This window comes from Rhincodon typus, chromosome 38, assembly GCF_021869965.1.
Source record: "Rhincodon typus isolate 14 chromosome 38, sRhiTyp1.1, whole genome shotgun sequence".
Classification (NCBI taxonomy): domain Eukaryota; kingdom Metazoa; phylum Chordata; class Chondrichthyes; order Orectolobiformes; family Rhincodontidae; genus Rhincodon; species Rhincodon typus.
In genome coordinates this window covers 11,598,875-11,614,146 of record NC_063369.1, presented here as the reverse complement: position 1 = coordinate 11,614,146, position 15,272 = coordinate 11,598,875, and the positions used below count along the sequence as shown (strand labels likewise).

The 15,272-nt window shown below is 43.4% G+C and overlaps 1 protein-coding gene across 1 annotated transcript in view; it reads left to right on the top strand.

The window, feature by feature from the left end:
- LOC109912577 (phospholipid phosphatase 3-like) overlaps positions 1-15,272 on the top strand; it is a 70,569-nt gene that overhangs the window by 36,541 nt on the left and 18,756 nt on the right. Inside the window, exons 2-3 of the mRNA XM_048618061.1 lie at positions 2,416-2,573; positions 13,990-14,270. Coding sequence (XP_048474018.1) covers positions 2,416-2,573; positions 13,990-14,270 — 439 coding nt within the window. The remainder of the gene's footprint in view (positions 1-2,415; positions 2,574-13,989; positions 14,271-15,272) is intronic.

Here is a 15,272-nt window from a genome sequence, read left to right as displayed (position 1 = left end):
CAGATCTGCTCTGATGTGGATTAGAGGCATGTTTTCGTTGGGTTTCACTCAACAATATACCACAGTTCTAACATCACAGCATTGGACCAGTTGTATTTTCAGTGTTGTGCTTACCCTGCCTGCTTCCTTCCCGCTCTGTTCGTTCACTCTGTTCGTTCTGCCTCCCCTCACTCCAGAGGCAAATAGATTTCTGCTGCTTCTCAATCTAACCCCTTAATCTTGGCAGGGAAAGTGCTTGTCACTCAGTTTGAATGTAGCTAAGAGTGAGGCATAGACACACAGTGTCTGGTCATTCTGATTCTCCGTAAACATCCTGAATCGATTTGATTTTGATTTATTGTTGTCATGTACCGAAGTACGGTGAAAAATTTTGTTTTGCGAGGCGTACAGGCAGATCATAGCAAACAAGGACATACAGATCATAGGGAGCTTAGACAAAGTGAGGCCTTCCAGGCTATGGCTGTACAGCAGGTGCACAAATGCAAGGTTAACATTGGAAGTGAAATTAGAGAGGTCCATTCAGCAGTCTAATAGCAGCAGGGAAGAAACTGTTCACGAGCCTGTGGTGTGTGTATTCAAGGTTCTGTAGCTTCTGCCTGATGGAAGAGTTTGGAAGAAAGCATTACTGCATGGCCCAGGAAAGCTGAGGATAAAATGTTTAAAATAAAGCTCTAACAAGATGGCCTAGCAGCCTCAGTGGGCTGAATGGCCCAATCCAGTCCTAGTGTAGGTCTTGAGGAACTAGTAGAGCAGACAGTTGTATAGTATGGGGCTGACTGAGGAAAGTAACTGTGGGTTGCTGGCAGTTCTGAGGAAGGGTCACCACACTTGAAACGTTAACTCTGACTTTTTCTTCAGATGCTGCCAGACCTGCTGAGCTTTTCCAGCAACGTCTGTTTTTGTTCCTGATTTATAGCATCCGTAGTTCTTTCAGTTTTTAACTGTGGGTTGCTGGCCGTTTCACTTTGGATGTGAGAATAACCATGGCAGAATCAGTAACATTGTGGATCTCCATTCTAATCTTTGATATATCAGAATTCAAAAGTTGTTAACATTCAATTGTTTCTTTTTTGTAATATGCATAAAACACCTGAAGGTAAACAGTTCCTGAGCTAGAATAAAAATAGTCTTATTTCTACTTTTCAAATGGTCATGATTGTATTTCTTTAACACCTTCAATTATGCAATAAAACCTTTTGAGTGGCTGAAAGGCAATAACAGCCCCTGAGCAGTAAGTTAGAGAAGAGGTGGAATTTTAGGAGAAAGAAAAAAACTATTTTCCTAAAAGTTGTGAGACAGTAGATTTCTTCTGTTGCAGACAAACTGGATGTGCTTGTCAGTGGGCTTTATTGAGACAGCGAATTAGTTTCTCAATAACTTGTCCTGTCAGTCCTTCCAGCAGATGTGTGTAAACTTCTACAAGCAAATAACTGAGCCAGTTCCAATATTGCTGCATAGATCCTTTGTTGATCTACTCATATAATGAAAGCTGAAAAGACACAGTGGGTCGCCAGTGTTTGTGGAAAGAGGAACAGAGTTAGTGATTCAGAATGATGATCTTTGTCAAAATTGTCATAACTTAGAGACGTAGTGAGCTCTCAGCGAGGAAAAAGGCAGAAGGATGGAGAGGAAAGGACAAAAGGACGATCTATTAATACTATTGAATTTGTGGAAATGCATTGTATGTAGAAGCAAAGTCAGTTCCTCATTTTCAAGTTGTTATGGAGTCATACAGCATGGAAACAGACCCTTCAGCAAACCAGTCCATGCCAAACATAATCCCAAACTAAACTAGGCCCAGCTGCCTGCATCTGGCCTATATCCCTCCAAACCTTCCCTATTCATGTACTTATCCAAATGTCTTTTAAACTGTACTCGCATCCATCACTTCCTCTAGAAGTTCACTCCACTCACGAACCACTCTGTGTTTAAAAAAAAAAATTGGCCCACATTTGTTTTTAAAAATTTCTTTCCTCTCACCTTTTAAAAACATGCCCCTTAGTTTTAAAAGCCCCCATCCTAGGACAAAGGCACTCACCATTAACCCTGTCTATACCCCTCATGATTTTATAAACGTCATCCCTCAACCTCCTATGCTTCAGTGAAACATGTCCCAGCCTATCCAGCCTTTCTTTATAACTCAAACCTTCCATACCTGGCAACATCCTGATAAATCTCTACTGAACCCTCTAGCTAAAATAATATCCTTCTTATAACTGGGCAACCAGAACTGGATACAGTACTCCAGAAGAGATGTCACCAGTGTCCTTAACAATATCAACATAATGTCCCAACTCCTATACTCAAAGGACTGAGCAATGAAGACAAGGGAGCTAAACACCTGCTTAACCACACCGTGATGCAAACTTCAAAGAATTATGTACATGTTCATTTTAGCTGCTTTGTCTCTTCCAGCTTCCTTGCCCTTCTTCATGGTGGAGTTCAATGCTGTCAAACCCTATCGCCGGGGCTTTTACTGTGATGACGAGAGCATCAGCTACCCACACAAGAAAGAGGAGACCATCAGTGACCCTGTGCTGTGCACTGCAGGCATCCTGATCACAGTTGTTGCTGTAAGTTTTAAGCATTTATTCTGCGTGGTCCTTCCATTTCAAATCTCTCTCTCTCGCTCTTCGATCTCTGCACGAGCAGTCTCCTCTTGGCCGAAAGGGCAGCTGTGAGGTCGCCACTGGGGGGATTTTGGAAGGAGAACAGCCAGTCACATCCTCTAGTGGTAAACATCAATGTCAGTCCCATGTGGGCAGAAAGTCCATTCTCAATGTCAATGGAGCAAAAATGACAAAATCACTCGAGGACAAATTCTGTATACATGGTGTCACAGCTTGTTATATTCATTTATAAAGAGTACAGTCTATCTTTCCACATCGTGTAAAGGAGAAACAAAATGTGTCGGTAACTTGGTATTGTTGGAGGCAGTGCGACTCATAAAACAGGGAGTGCTGGGCAGACAAATTAACGGGAGATCTGGGTGCAGTTTCAAAGGTTCCTTGACTAATTATTGATAAACAAATGGAGGAAAATGGATGCATAGATAGCAAATTTATCTGTTAAATAGAGACCAAAATTAGCTGCAAGGTTGGATTTTGCTTTGGAGCACAAAGTGGTAATAGAGGAAGGTTCTGGGATTTGTCTTACAGGAGTAAGTAGTATGGTATCCATATGGACATCCTCCTAGAAGGAGCAAGCCAGCCACACGCCCCGTTGTTATGGGAAGGTCTGTTTTTCAGGAGGCGATGGTGGGGACCCGCATCTGCATAGTGGAGAGAACTTTGAGGGTAATGCACCATTGCCATGGGGGAGACTCAAATCTGGGTCTTGGAATAATGTCCACACAAATTCTTAGAATCACAGAATCCCTACAGTGTGGAAGTAGGCCATTTGGCCCATCAACTCCACACTAACCCTCCAAAGAGCATCCCACCCAACACCCCTATCCCTGTAGCCCTGCATTTCCCATGGCTAATCCACCTAGCTTGCTCATCCCTTGACACCACAGGGCAACTTAGCAATGGCCACTCCACCCTAACCTGCACATCTTTGGACTGTGGGAGGAAACCAGAGTACCCGGAGGAAACCCACGCAGACACAGGGAAAGTGGGCAGACTCCACACAGACAGTTGCCCGAGGGTGGATTCGAACCCAGGTCCCTGGCTCTGTGAGGCTGTAGTGCTGACCACTGAGCCACTGTGCCACCTTAAATTAAGTAAACAGTTTCAGGAGACAGCAGTTTGCACTCAGTATCACTTCTTGCAGTGAGCAATAGAATGAACAAGTGGCTGTTGTTGCTCAGACGACACTGTGTTTGGGTGCAGTGTCATGTCTGTACACTCCCTCTGAGAATACAGGCCTCCTCTAAGCCTAGTGAATCTTCAACTAATTGAGAAAGCTGGTTGGATGGGAAGGTACAACAGCAAGCAGGCAACATGAAGAAAAACCTATGCACTGAGTGCTTAGGATTTGCAATGTGCTGCCTTGCAGCGTATTTCCAAATAAAACGAGGAAACTGGGTTAGCATTTGAAGAAAGATGCAGGAATATTAAAAAAAAACGATCCAGGGAATGGAAGTAACTGGATTGATCCTCCCACGAGATGGTTGGTGTGAATGGCCTCTCCTGTCCCGTACCACAGTGACTGGCAAACTAAGAAGAAAAATTGCAGACGTTCGAAATCTGAAATAAATACTGAAAACGCTGGAAGAGCTCGGTGGGCCTGGTTGCAGGGCAATCATTAAACATTTCAGGTTAACCTCTCCTCCGGTTATTTCTTTCAGATTTCCAGCATTCACAGTACTTTTTTTAAACTCTTGAATTAATATTCAATCCATAGCATCATCCCACCTGCTAACCTGCTGTTCAGCAGGACAGGGAGCTGCGAAAGGCCGCCCAGGGCAAGATTTTATGATGGAGTGGGACTCAAACTTTGTAATGGACAGCTCAGGGGATCGGCCTGTGTGATAACATCAACAACAACAACAGTTTACATTTATTTGGCAACTTTAGTAGGATCCCAAGTCGCTTTACAGCCACGCTTTGAAATAAAGCATGACATCAAGTCTCACAAGCGGAGATTAGGTCAGGTGACCAAAAGTTTGGTCAAAGAAATAGGTTTTAACAAGTGTCTGAATGAAGCAAAGTGAGATTGAGCTGCAGGGAGGCTTGGAGAGGGTCTTCCAAAGCCGAAGGTATGGCCACCATTAACGGACTGAGAGAAAGTGTCCAGATAGAAATCGGAATTCGCTTTACTTTGTTGGAAAGTCAGTACAAAGTAAATCCTGAATCAAGCTCTTGAAAGACTGGCTAGGAGGCAGCACAGAGAAAGTCCAGTGCCGGTTTCGAGAACTCGAACAATAAGAGAGATAAGAATCAAACAGAAAGAATTGAGGCTATCAACTTCTTTGATGTTGGTTTCCCAAAAGCTACTGTACGTGCGCTGCCCAGTCCCTGTAAGAGAGTAGCAGAATTTATGGAAACTTTAACAAGACCTGTTTAAATGGAAATGGGGAACATCTGTCCAATCTGATTGGAGGTTAACCTTAACACAAGGTTATATAAAGATGTCATTTGATGAGGAACAGATGCTGGAAAATCATCTCAGAGCAATTACATTAACTCTGTGGGTGCTGTCGCAAAACCTGGGGGATTGTACAAGTCCCGGAGAAAAATAAGGAAACAGTATTTGTTTTGGCTCTTGATACTGATTAGGGGGTCAGTGCATTTAAGAGACGTGGCTTGATGTGGGCAATTTACTATTGCACAAGTTGCTTTCTGGTTTAATTAAATCAGCAGAGATTATTACTAAATGGTGAAAGCCTTCCATCAGGATGTCTTAATGATCTAGATCAAAATATTTTTACCAAAATCTCTTCAATTCCATTCTCTTGGCTTAACGTTATTAAAGGGACTATATTTTTATCTTGCAGTTTTTCTTTGGAGAGATTGTGTTTGGAAACTATTGTGAAGCTGTACATCTTATTTGCACTAACCGTTAATTGAGGGGGGGCAGTAGTTTAGTGGTAATGTCACTCACCTAGTAATCCAGAGTTGAAATCTTACCATAGCAGATGAGGAGATTGAAGTTCAGTAAAATCTGAAATTAAAAGCTAATCTAATGATGACCATAACAAACCTTGTCATAAGGATTCGAGAGCCAGTCAGTCATAGAGTCATACAGCATAGAAACAGGCCCTTTGGCCCAACTCGTCCGTGCTGACCACCTTTCCTAAACTGCACTAGTCCCATTTGCCTGCGTTTGGCCCATATCCTTCAAAACCTTTCCTATTCATGCACCTGTCCAAACGTTTTTTAAATGTTGCATTATATTCGCCTCTTGCACTTCCCCTGGCAGCTCGTTCTGTATATGCACCACCTTCTGTCTGAAAAAGTTGCCCCTGAAGTCCCTTTTAAATCTGGAACTTGAAACATTAGCTTGCTGTCTCTCCACTGATGCTGCCTGACCCGCTGTGATCTCCAGCATCTGCAGTAATTTGCTCCCCTTTTAAATCTCGCCCCTCTCACCTTAAACCTGTGTCCTCTCGTTTTCGAATCCTGTACCCTGGGGAAAAGACCTTGGCAACTCATCTTATCTATGCCTCTCATGATTTTATTAAAATCTAAGGTCACCTCAGCCTCCAAAACTCCATGAAAAAAAGGTCCAGCCTCTCCTTATAACTCAAATCTTCCAGTTTCGGTAACATCCTTGTAAATCTTACTTTTACCCTTTTCAGTTCAGTAACACCCTTCCTATAGCAGGGCAACCAGAATTGTATGAAGGACTCTAAATGTGGCCTTACCAATGTCTTATACAGTTGTAACATGAAATCCCAACTCCTGTACCCAATGCTCTGACTGATGAAGGCAAGCGTGCCAAATGCCTTCTTCACCACCCTGTCTACCTGTGATGCCAGTTTCAAGGAACTATGTACCTGTTCCCCTAGGTCTGTCCGTTTGACATCATTCCCCAGGGCCCTCCCATTAAGTGTGTAAGTCCTGCCCTGGTTTGTCTTAACAAAATGCAACACCTCTCATTTATCTAAAGTAAACAACTAATGTTGCTGGCCTTGCCTATACAAGAATAAAAGGGAACAAAAAAGTGTGTGGGTTTCTTTAATGTGTCTCCAAAAAAACGTATTAGTGTATTTGTGATTATTCATCCCTAACGTTCTTCAGGACTGTACTAGTGAACCACCTTATCAAACAGCTGTAGTTTATGTGGTGACAATAATCCTCCAGTGCTGTTGGGCGGGGGATCCAGGATTAGAACTCACTGATGATAAGATTGTGGTGAATGTCCAAGGCAGGATGGTCTTTGACTTGGAGAGGAACTCCGTGGTGGTGGTGTTCCTGTGCATTCTCCATCTTAGCCATAAGGCCATAAGATATAGGAGCAGAATTAGGCCATTCAGACCATCGAGTCTGCTGTGCCATTTGATCATGGCTGATATGTTTCTCAACCCCACTCTCCTGCCTTCTCCCCATAACCCCATAACAATCAAGAGCAATCAATCTTAAAGACAGGCAGTGAATGCTGGTTTCCTGGTGATGGAAATCATGGCTTTGGGATGAAGTGATTTGGGATCTTTCTCATCTGTTGCAGCATCTGAAGTGAGAGAAAGAAGGGCTTTTTATTTTAAAAGGGTGTTTCACAACCTTGGGAAGTCCCAAGTCATTTTTAAAATCAATGAAGTACTTCTGAAACGTAGCTCATGATTATAATTTAGGAAGTTAACGTTTTGACCGAATTGTCATTAATTCAGTAAGACATCATTTCTGGGATTCAGTGGGGCCTAAACTATAGTTTGAGAGTCAATATGTAGGAGCACAGCAGTTATTTCCAAGCTGACAGTGAAGGTAAACATTTGCAGCATTTCTTATAATGGGATGTATTTTTAGCCTGAACACACAGTACCTGGTTCAAGGACTTCCTGTCCATGAATATGCTTTGGCCATGTAGTTATTTGAGAGGATTTAGTGAGATGAGTGATTCGTCGGCATTCTTAGTCAGTGGTTTGTGGTGGAACAATTTTCACAAATCATATATGTTAATGTAAACTGTGTCAAGTGAACGGGACTAAGGAAAATCCCAGTTACAATTTGACTTTTTTGACTCTCCCACAATGGTTTTCAAACTCTAACCCATCAGGTTCAGGTAGTTTGTTGCGTGTCCGTGTGTGGCTAACAGCTTCTTCTGTCCCTCTGCCCTGGCAATGTGCAAGGGGATGTGGGACAGAGTCATTAACTGAACTTCTGCTAAGAGGTCAGACACATGCTGAGCAGGATCAACCTCAAAAGGGTAGCAGGCTGCTCTCTCCCACCACACACATGCAAACTGTACCATTGCATGTCTGTCCAAACTGGTGCCCCACATTGCCTGAACTTATTGATCAGAGCTCTAAGCTGAGGCAATGTAACTTCTTACCTTCCCTATTTGCATTTATCCCACTTGAAGTCTCTGGTTCAGCAACACTGTTCTTCGTGCTGTTGCAAATCAGAACACAGGACGTCAGCAAATTGATGCTGCTGCAGATTCACTAATGTGCATTTGAACTATTTTTGAGGGTCCATTCTACACATTTTTTTGTGTGATTCACAAAGGGGACAGAGAATTCGGATTCCAGTGACAGTGAGGTATCTGGTATTTTGTAGGTTTGTTCCATTGTCTTGGAGGATGCTGAGTTTCTTAAGTGTGTTTGGGGGTTCACTCTCAACCAGACAACTGGCTTTGTGGCTTGTGCCTCATAGATGGTGGACCGGCTTTGGGGAATCTGGGAGTTACGTGGTGCAGGTTGCCAAGCCTCTGATTTCCTCTCACAGCCATAACACTTATACAGTTGGCTCAGTCAGGGCTCTGATGAATTAGCTGATCATTTGCAGGGGGGTCTCATCTACTTGAGCTATGAATCGAGTTGCAGAGGGTCCAATAGGTTGCATCATTGCATGGGCAACAAAGTCTGGTGGGACTCTGAGGTTTATTTTCTTCCCGGCCTTGAATGTAAGGAGCCTTAGTTCCACAGAACCATTGGCATCTGTCTCCATTATACAGAGAGCGATGTGGTTATGAATAGTTTGAGGGTAATTACTCCACGGGTGGGGGGTGCAGGGGTAAAGTGGAGAGCCAGAGCCTCCCAAGAGTTACAGCAGCTGGTTTAGGGACTGATCCCATGCTGTTGGCTTTGGTCTGCACCATACTGTCATTGTCTGGCCAACTGTCCTAACTGTTTCCATGCTCTTGGATAGCTATGGATACAGTGTTGACCTCTCACTCAGATTTGACCATTGTTGGATTACTGTTCAGAGAATAACTGTTTACAGTATGTATGACATGGGATATAGAGCCACATTCAGTATATTTGTGTCTCAGAATTAGTGTCCACAATCTGCAAGTAGTCTTATGTGACAACTCCAGGAAACAAATGCATACCATGTGAGCCAATTGTGTTAATGCCTGCCAGTTGTGAGACTCTGTTAGTTCTGAGTCAGCTTTATTGCTGTCTGCCAACTGGGTTTTGGCAGAGAAACCAAAATTGTTCCTTTCACTCATTGAATCTTCTCAATGCATCAACACGCTATCTTCTCAAATTGGCAGATTACACAAAGGCCATGCACCAATTCAGATACATTGGCTGTAGCTAGGCCCACACGTCCCATAACCTGTGAACTATCATTTTCTATTTCTGCCACTCAGCATAAGTACTGCTCGTGTTGGCAAAAAGCATAGCTCCATCGAGTAGCAGAAAACAGAAAGAGAGAAAATCTGGAGCCCTGATGTACCAATAGCTGTAGGAGTTAACACAAATTTTCTAGATTCAGTCCCTGATGAGCTGAATTCACTGAGCTGTGCTGGGGTGCTGACAGGGGAAAACTAGAGTTGCTTTATGTACCTCTGGCTGAGAGATTAAAATCAGCCAAGAATCCTGTTTCTAATCACTTCCAAGCAGAACTTGCTGGATGGAGATGTTGGGTGACTGGTGTGATGCTCCTCCTTGTGGTCACTAATACTTGGATAGTATCTGCTTAGTTACACATGTTCCATGGTCCCCATTTAACCAGACTCTAGTAAAGCACTCCGTGAAGGGGAGAAATTGAAAGAAAATAATTTGGGAAGGGGTTACAGAGAAGGACTCAAAAACCAAGTGATAGAAATGTGGATGGAGCCTGCCCATTGTTCAGCTGGAGTTAGCTCTCCATAAATGTCAAGTTTACAAGCTTAGGCGGTGCAAGAGATCAGACAAAAGATTCCTTCAACACGGAATTGATCTGCAGTGAGTTGAAAAGAGCTGGAATATTTATTGAGACAAGGACTGAGGAGCAGTGAACGATTTTAAAGCACAAAGGCTGGGGAATAAGTTAGGGCTGGAATTTCACTTTGGAATTACGGGTTTGGAGATTGCTGGATACTGAAACTCTTTCTCCCCCCCGACTGCCCAGGATGGGGGCGGGAGAGCGGTCACTCTCTGGGATGTTGACTGGGCCTCTCCCTGAGTCGGTTTGGATACAGTGTCCTTGCCCAGTGAAGGGCAGCCAGCAGGCTCTTAACATTGGACGATTAATCACAGTTTGAGAAAACAGCCTGCAGCACAAGGTAAAGAAGTCAAAGGGATACTTTGACCGGTTTAAATAAGAAAAGCTGCCAGACTGGCCTTGTGCAGTGGGGCGGAGGTGGGACCCATCTCGAGGGTGGCTTTTGGCTACACGCCAACATGGGCAGATAGGGAGGGCCTGTTGTCTTGCCAGGTGCCCTGGCACTTGCATCCTACCAGTGGGAGTCCAGTTCCAGACTAAGGAGCTGTGTTCCACCTTCCCCTTGCATTTGTTAACTGGAGGTTGACTGGAGAATCCCAGTTTGGCTCTGTTACCTACTGATAATCTTGCCTTGTGGAGATGCCTATTTCTGACCCTTTCTGAACCCTGATACGGCTTCTCCAAAAATTGCAGGCCCTGGTTCCATCTGTCTTCACTCCCAAGCTGAATGATCCTTCCCATAAGGTTTATTAAAGTTAGGAATCAAATGAGCAAGGCTGCTGTGACATAATTATCCATGGATTCATGGCAGTTGAGCGACTAAATTTCCCTCCTAACTTTTACTTTGTGACGAGGATAATGTTCAAAATACAATTTGCTTTCATTGTTTGATAAAGGGAACGGGCTGGGGGTGGGGGGAAGAAGCTGCTTTATTGTGTGTATGGTAAGTAATTATCACAGATTTTACGAGGTGTCAGAGTCTGCTCAGTAATACACAGTAAAGGATTGCTCCTGCATCTCCACCGCTCGCCGAAAGGATAAACTAAATGTCACTGTTATACAAACAATTCTCTTGTACTACAATTGCCAACTGGAATAAAAGGACCAGTGAAATGTAAAGATAACCCCTTGAGTAAGCCGTTCATGATCCATAACTGATGAGGTCATGTGCATTTATAACGAGAAAAAGGATATTGACACGTTGCATTAATTAGTAACTTCAGCAGCACATGGAAACAGTTACACGCTCAGGGCTGTTCGTCAAAGGTCAGAAGTAGCTGAACTAATGCAGTTAGTGCAACATCGGTGAAAATGATTACTTTTTCTGATGAATCTACAGACTGAAGGATGATGTGGTGGGTGAGTCGGACTTGTGTGATCAGCAAGAGGTTTGTCAAGCCATCCAGATGATCGCATTAGCCACAAGTATCTGACGTGAGAGGTTGTTTGAACTCTATCAGATTCCACGATTGAAAGGACCTGGGGTTGAGATTATTTTGTTGATGAGCGAAGAAATGTAAATTGTTTTTCTACGACTTTCCATACTTCCAAATGCCACTGAGCACTTCACAGCCAATGAATCACCTTATAAAGTGCAGACACTTTAGTGGTCAAATGTCACAGCCAACCTTTACACAGCAAGATCCCACAGTTTGATCAACCCATTTGACAGTGTTAATTAAAGACAATTGACAGCTATGCCAGTGAACCAGTTCCTTGAAGTTTTGTGAACAGTGCCAGGGGATCTTTAGCGACAAGACCCCCAGGAAAATGGTGCCTCATATTTTTCTACCTACAGACCATACTAGCCTTGGACCAAATGTAACAAAAGTTCATTAGACTAAATCCTGGGATGAGAGGATTGCCCTATGTGGGGAGATTGAGTGGATTAAGCCTGTATTCCATAGAATTTAGAAAAATTAAATGTAATTTTGTAGCAGATAATTATGAAGATGCCTGATGAGGAGGGGGTCAAGATCTCAGAATAAAATTTGGGATCAAATTCTCAGAGGATTGAGAGTCTTTGGAAGTGTCTTCCTCAAAAGACAGCGGAAACAGAGCCTTTGAATAGTTTTTTAAGGCAGATGTGGATAGATTCTCGATAAGGAACAGGGTGCAAGTTTATCAGCGACAGACAGGAATGTAGAGTATTCCATCAGCCATGATCTGATTGAATGGTGGCCTGGGCTCAAGGGACAAAAGGAGCTTTTCCTGCTATTAATTTGTATGTTTGTACAGAATGTTCAAGCCTCAAATCTATTGATTGTTGGATCTTCTTTGAATTGAGAAGAGTGGGGATGGTGTAAGAAAAATGGAGCCGACGTAAAAGATGAGCCATGAGCACAATGTTGGGTGGAAACAGGCTCAAAGAACGAAACGGACTTCTGCTACTGTTTGTTTCTTAATGTTCTTCGTCAGTTTAAAATAACCACAGAATTGCAGCAGAGTTTCAATACCACCATGGCAGATGGTGAAATCTGAATTCAATACAAAATCCAAAGTGTGAGAAAAGGGCTAGCCTAATGGTGATTGTGTAATCACAGTCAATTGTCATCAAAATCCATTTCTGAGGAAGGGTCACCGGACCCGAAATGTTAACTCTGTTTGTTCCTTCACAGATGGTGCCAGACCTGCTGAGCTTTTCCAGTAACTTTGATTTTGATCAAAATCCATTGGCTCACTGAAGCCCTTTAGCAATCTGGTCTGGCCTGCATGTGACTCCAGACCCACAGCAATGTGGTTGACTCTTGGACAATTCTGTGGGTAATTAGGAATGGGCAATAAATGCTGGTCTAACCAGCGACACCCACATACCATGAATTAATAAAAAGAAACTACTGCCTACACTGGTAGGTATCCTGATCTTTCATCTATATCTATCATAATACGGTAAATAATTTGTATGCAAACAGCTAAACTGAATGACATTGACCAACTGGGTGGACAATATCCTGAAGGTCTGAGGAATAGCAAAATTAGCTAAGGGCTAGAAGTGGGTCTGAAAGGATAGATTAATATTATTAATGTCAGCAGTACAGAGCATCAATATGCATTGTCAGCATGGAAACGCTGATGCAGTAAGACATTTCTGATATATCCATTTCTCTTCACTATAACAGAACAACTCCACAGCACCGCCACAGTAAAGTGATCCTTGCCTTGTCCCTTGGTCTATGCTTTCTGGCAATTAAAGACTGCCTTCCCAGATCAGAAGGGGTTAATAAAGGACAAAGCTACATAAACAGTTTGTTTCTGTAAAGGAATTCCTGTAGTTATTTACATGTTCAAAGTCAACTGCACAGGCCCTTATTCATGCTGCCTGCTCCCTGTGTGATTAATGATCAGGGAAAGGAGCTGTTACTTATTCGTATGCCACAGAATTTATCTTGGCATTGGGCTCCGACTGACGTCACCGCTGTCAGTTCTGTCTTCGATGCTGTGAGTTTGACTTTGAAAAGATCTGTAGAAAACACAACTGTGAAGGATGAGGTCAGGTCAGACAACTGAAATGGGCTCCTCACTATATGGACACAAATAGAATCTCGCTTTATTTTGGTAGGGATGTTTTTGCTAATGAGCTCAAAGGTCAGCCTGTACCTTCAGTGTACGTTAATGATTATAATTTATTAACTGCACAGGTACAGTGCCAAAATGTTGTTGGTCAACTTCCGATGTGGACCTAAAATGCCTTAATATAACAATAGCCTTACCTCTGTGTGTCCTTGAATTATAATAACTTAATTCACTAAGATATAACGAGACCCCAGGGGACCCAGTTTTGAGTTTGACAGAATTTGAACTGTTGGATCCGTCAGCGATAAAATCCTTGGGAAAAGTTTAGCTGCATTGAGATTTGGAATCCTGTTTATATGGCCTGTATACAAAGCAGGAGAAGGTTCATAGACATGTTGGCACAATGTAACTTCACAGATGATGATGGACTTCTGTTCAGATAGCTCAAGCTCAAATTGCCTGAATTTACAAATTCTGGCCCAAAGAGTTAAGGACAAAACAAAAACCGACTGCAGTGTTCAATGCCAACACCCTCTCCCACCTTCCCCTCTTGCATATCCTGAGCTGTCCTCAGCTGTTCCCAGCAGTAAGACTGGTGATGTCCCGCAGGTAGGGTGACAGAAAGGGAAGGACGCAGGACTAGGTGGGCGGAGATGTGGACCCAATTTGCAAAGCCTGACATTATCCTCACCTTTTGTTCCCTTGTCTTCTCTCTCAGATAGCCTTTGGTGAAAGCTACAGAATCCGATTCTTGAATGAGAAATCCAACTCCTTCATCTCGAACCCGTACGTCAGTGTGATTTACAAGCAGGTCGGCTGTTTCCTATTTGGCTGTGCTGTTAGCCAGTCCCTCACCGATTTGGCCAAGGTCGCTGTCGGGAGGTTGAGGCCCCATTTCCTGGATGTCTGCAGACCGGATTTCTCCAAAATCAACTGCTCGAAAGGATATATTGAGGTGTACACTTGCAATGCAACAATCTCAGCAGAAACCGAAGCTCGGTAGGACATCCTTGGTTGATCTGGATTTTTGTTTTATGACTGGTAGCTCTCTTCCACGTTCCTGTCACAAATATGAATTAGGAGCAGGAAAAGGTCACTCGGCCCCTGAAGCCTGATCTGATTATGGTAACATGTCCGCATTCTGGCCTGTCCCCTATTATGAAAATACAAAGTAGGCCATTCAGCCCATCCATGCTTCCTCAGCCCAAGACATGGGTAGGAAATTCTGTTGCTCATTGGTCAGGCCTGTTCATTTGAGTTATTTGGGGGGTGGGAAGGTGAGAGCGATGGCAGGAGCCCTGTGCTTTGATATACTGCACGGCTTCATCACAGAGCCCTAGAGATCAGCTGGTCCCAGGTTTTAAGTGTCATCCAAACTAAACTCACTGCTTGTAGCTGAAGGAGTAACTGAGTATTACAATTGGCTTTGATGACTGAATTATAGAAAGCAGAGGTTGAAAGCTTGTAAAGTTTAATACCAGCAATAAAGGGGTTTTATATTTAACGGAGATAGGATTGGCAAGTTGGACTAGGGTTAGGATTAATTCCCTTTCTCTCTTGAGGTTGGGTGGGGTGGGCGAGTAAGAGAGCGGAAAGGGATGAAGGATGACCTCATTGAAGTATTAAAACGATGATAGATTTTGGTGGATTGGTTACAGAGGGAATGTTTTCTCTCGTGAGGAAGAGCAAAACTAAAGGCCATCAATATAAGACAGTCACCGAGAAACAGAGACAAGAATATTGAACTCGACAGCACAGGGTGTGGTTGAAGCAGATAGTGTGGCCATTCTTAAGACGGAGCAAGACCAGCAGGATGAGGGAGAGAGAAGGGAACGGTCAGTGATAATGGTGGAACAAGATGATTTAAAGACTGGAGAAGGCCGAAGGGTGCCATTAAGGTTAGCACTGCTGCCTCACAGCGCCAGGAACCCAGGTTCAATTCCACCCTAGGGTGACTGTCTGTGTGGAGTTTGCACATTCTCCCCGTGTCTGTGTGGGGTT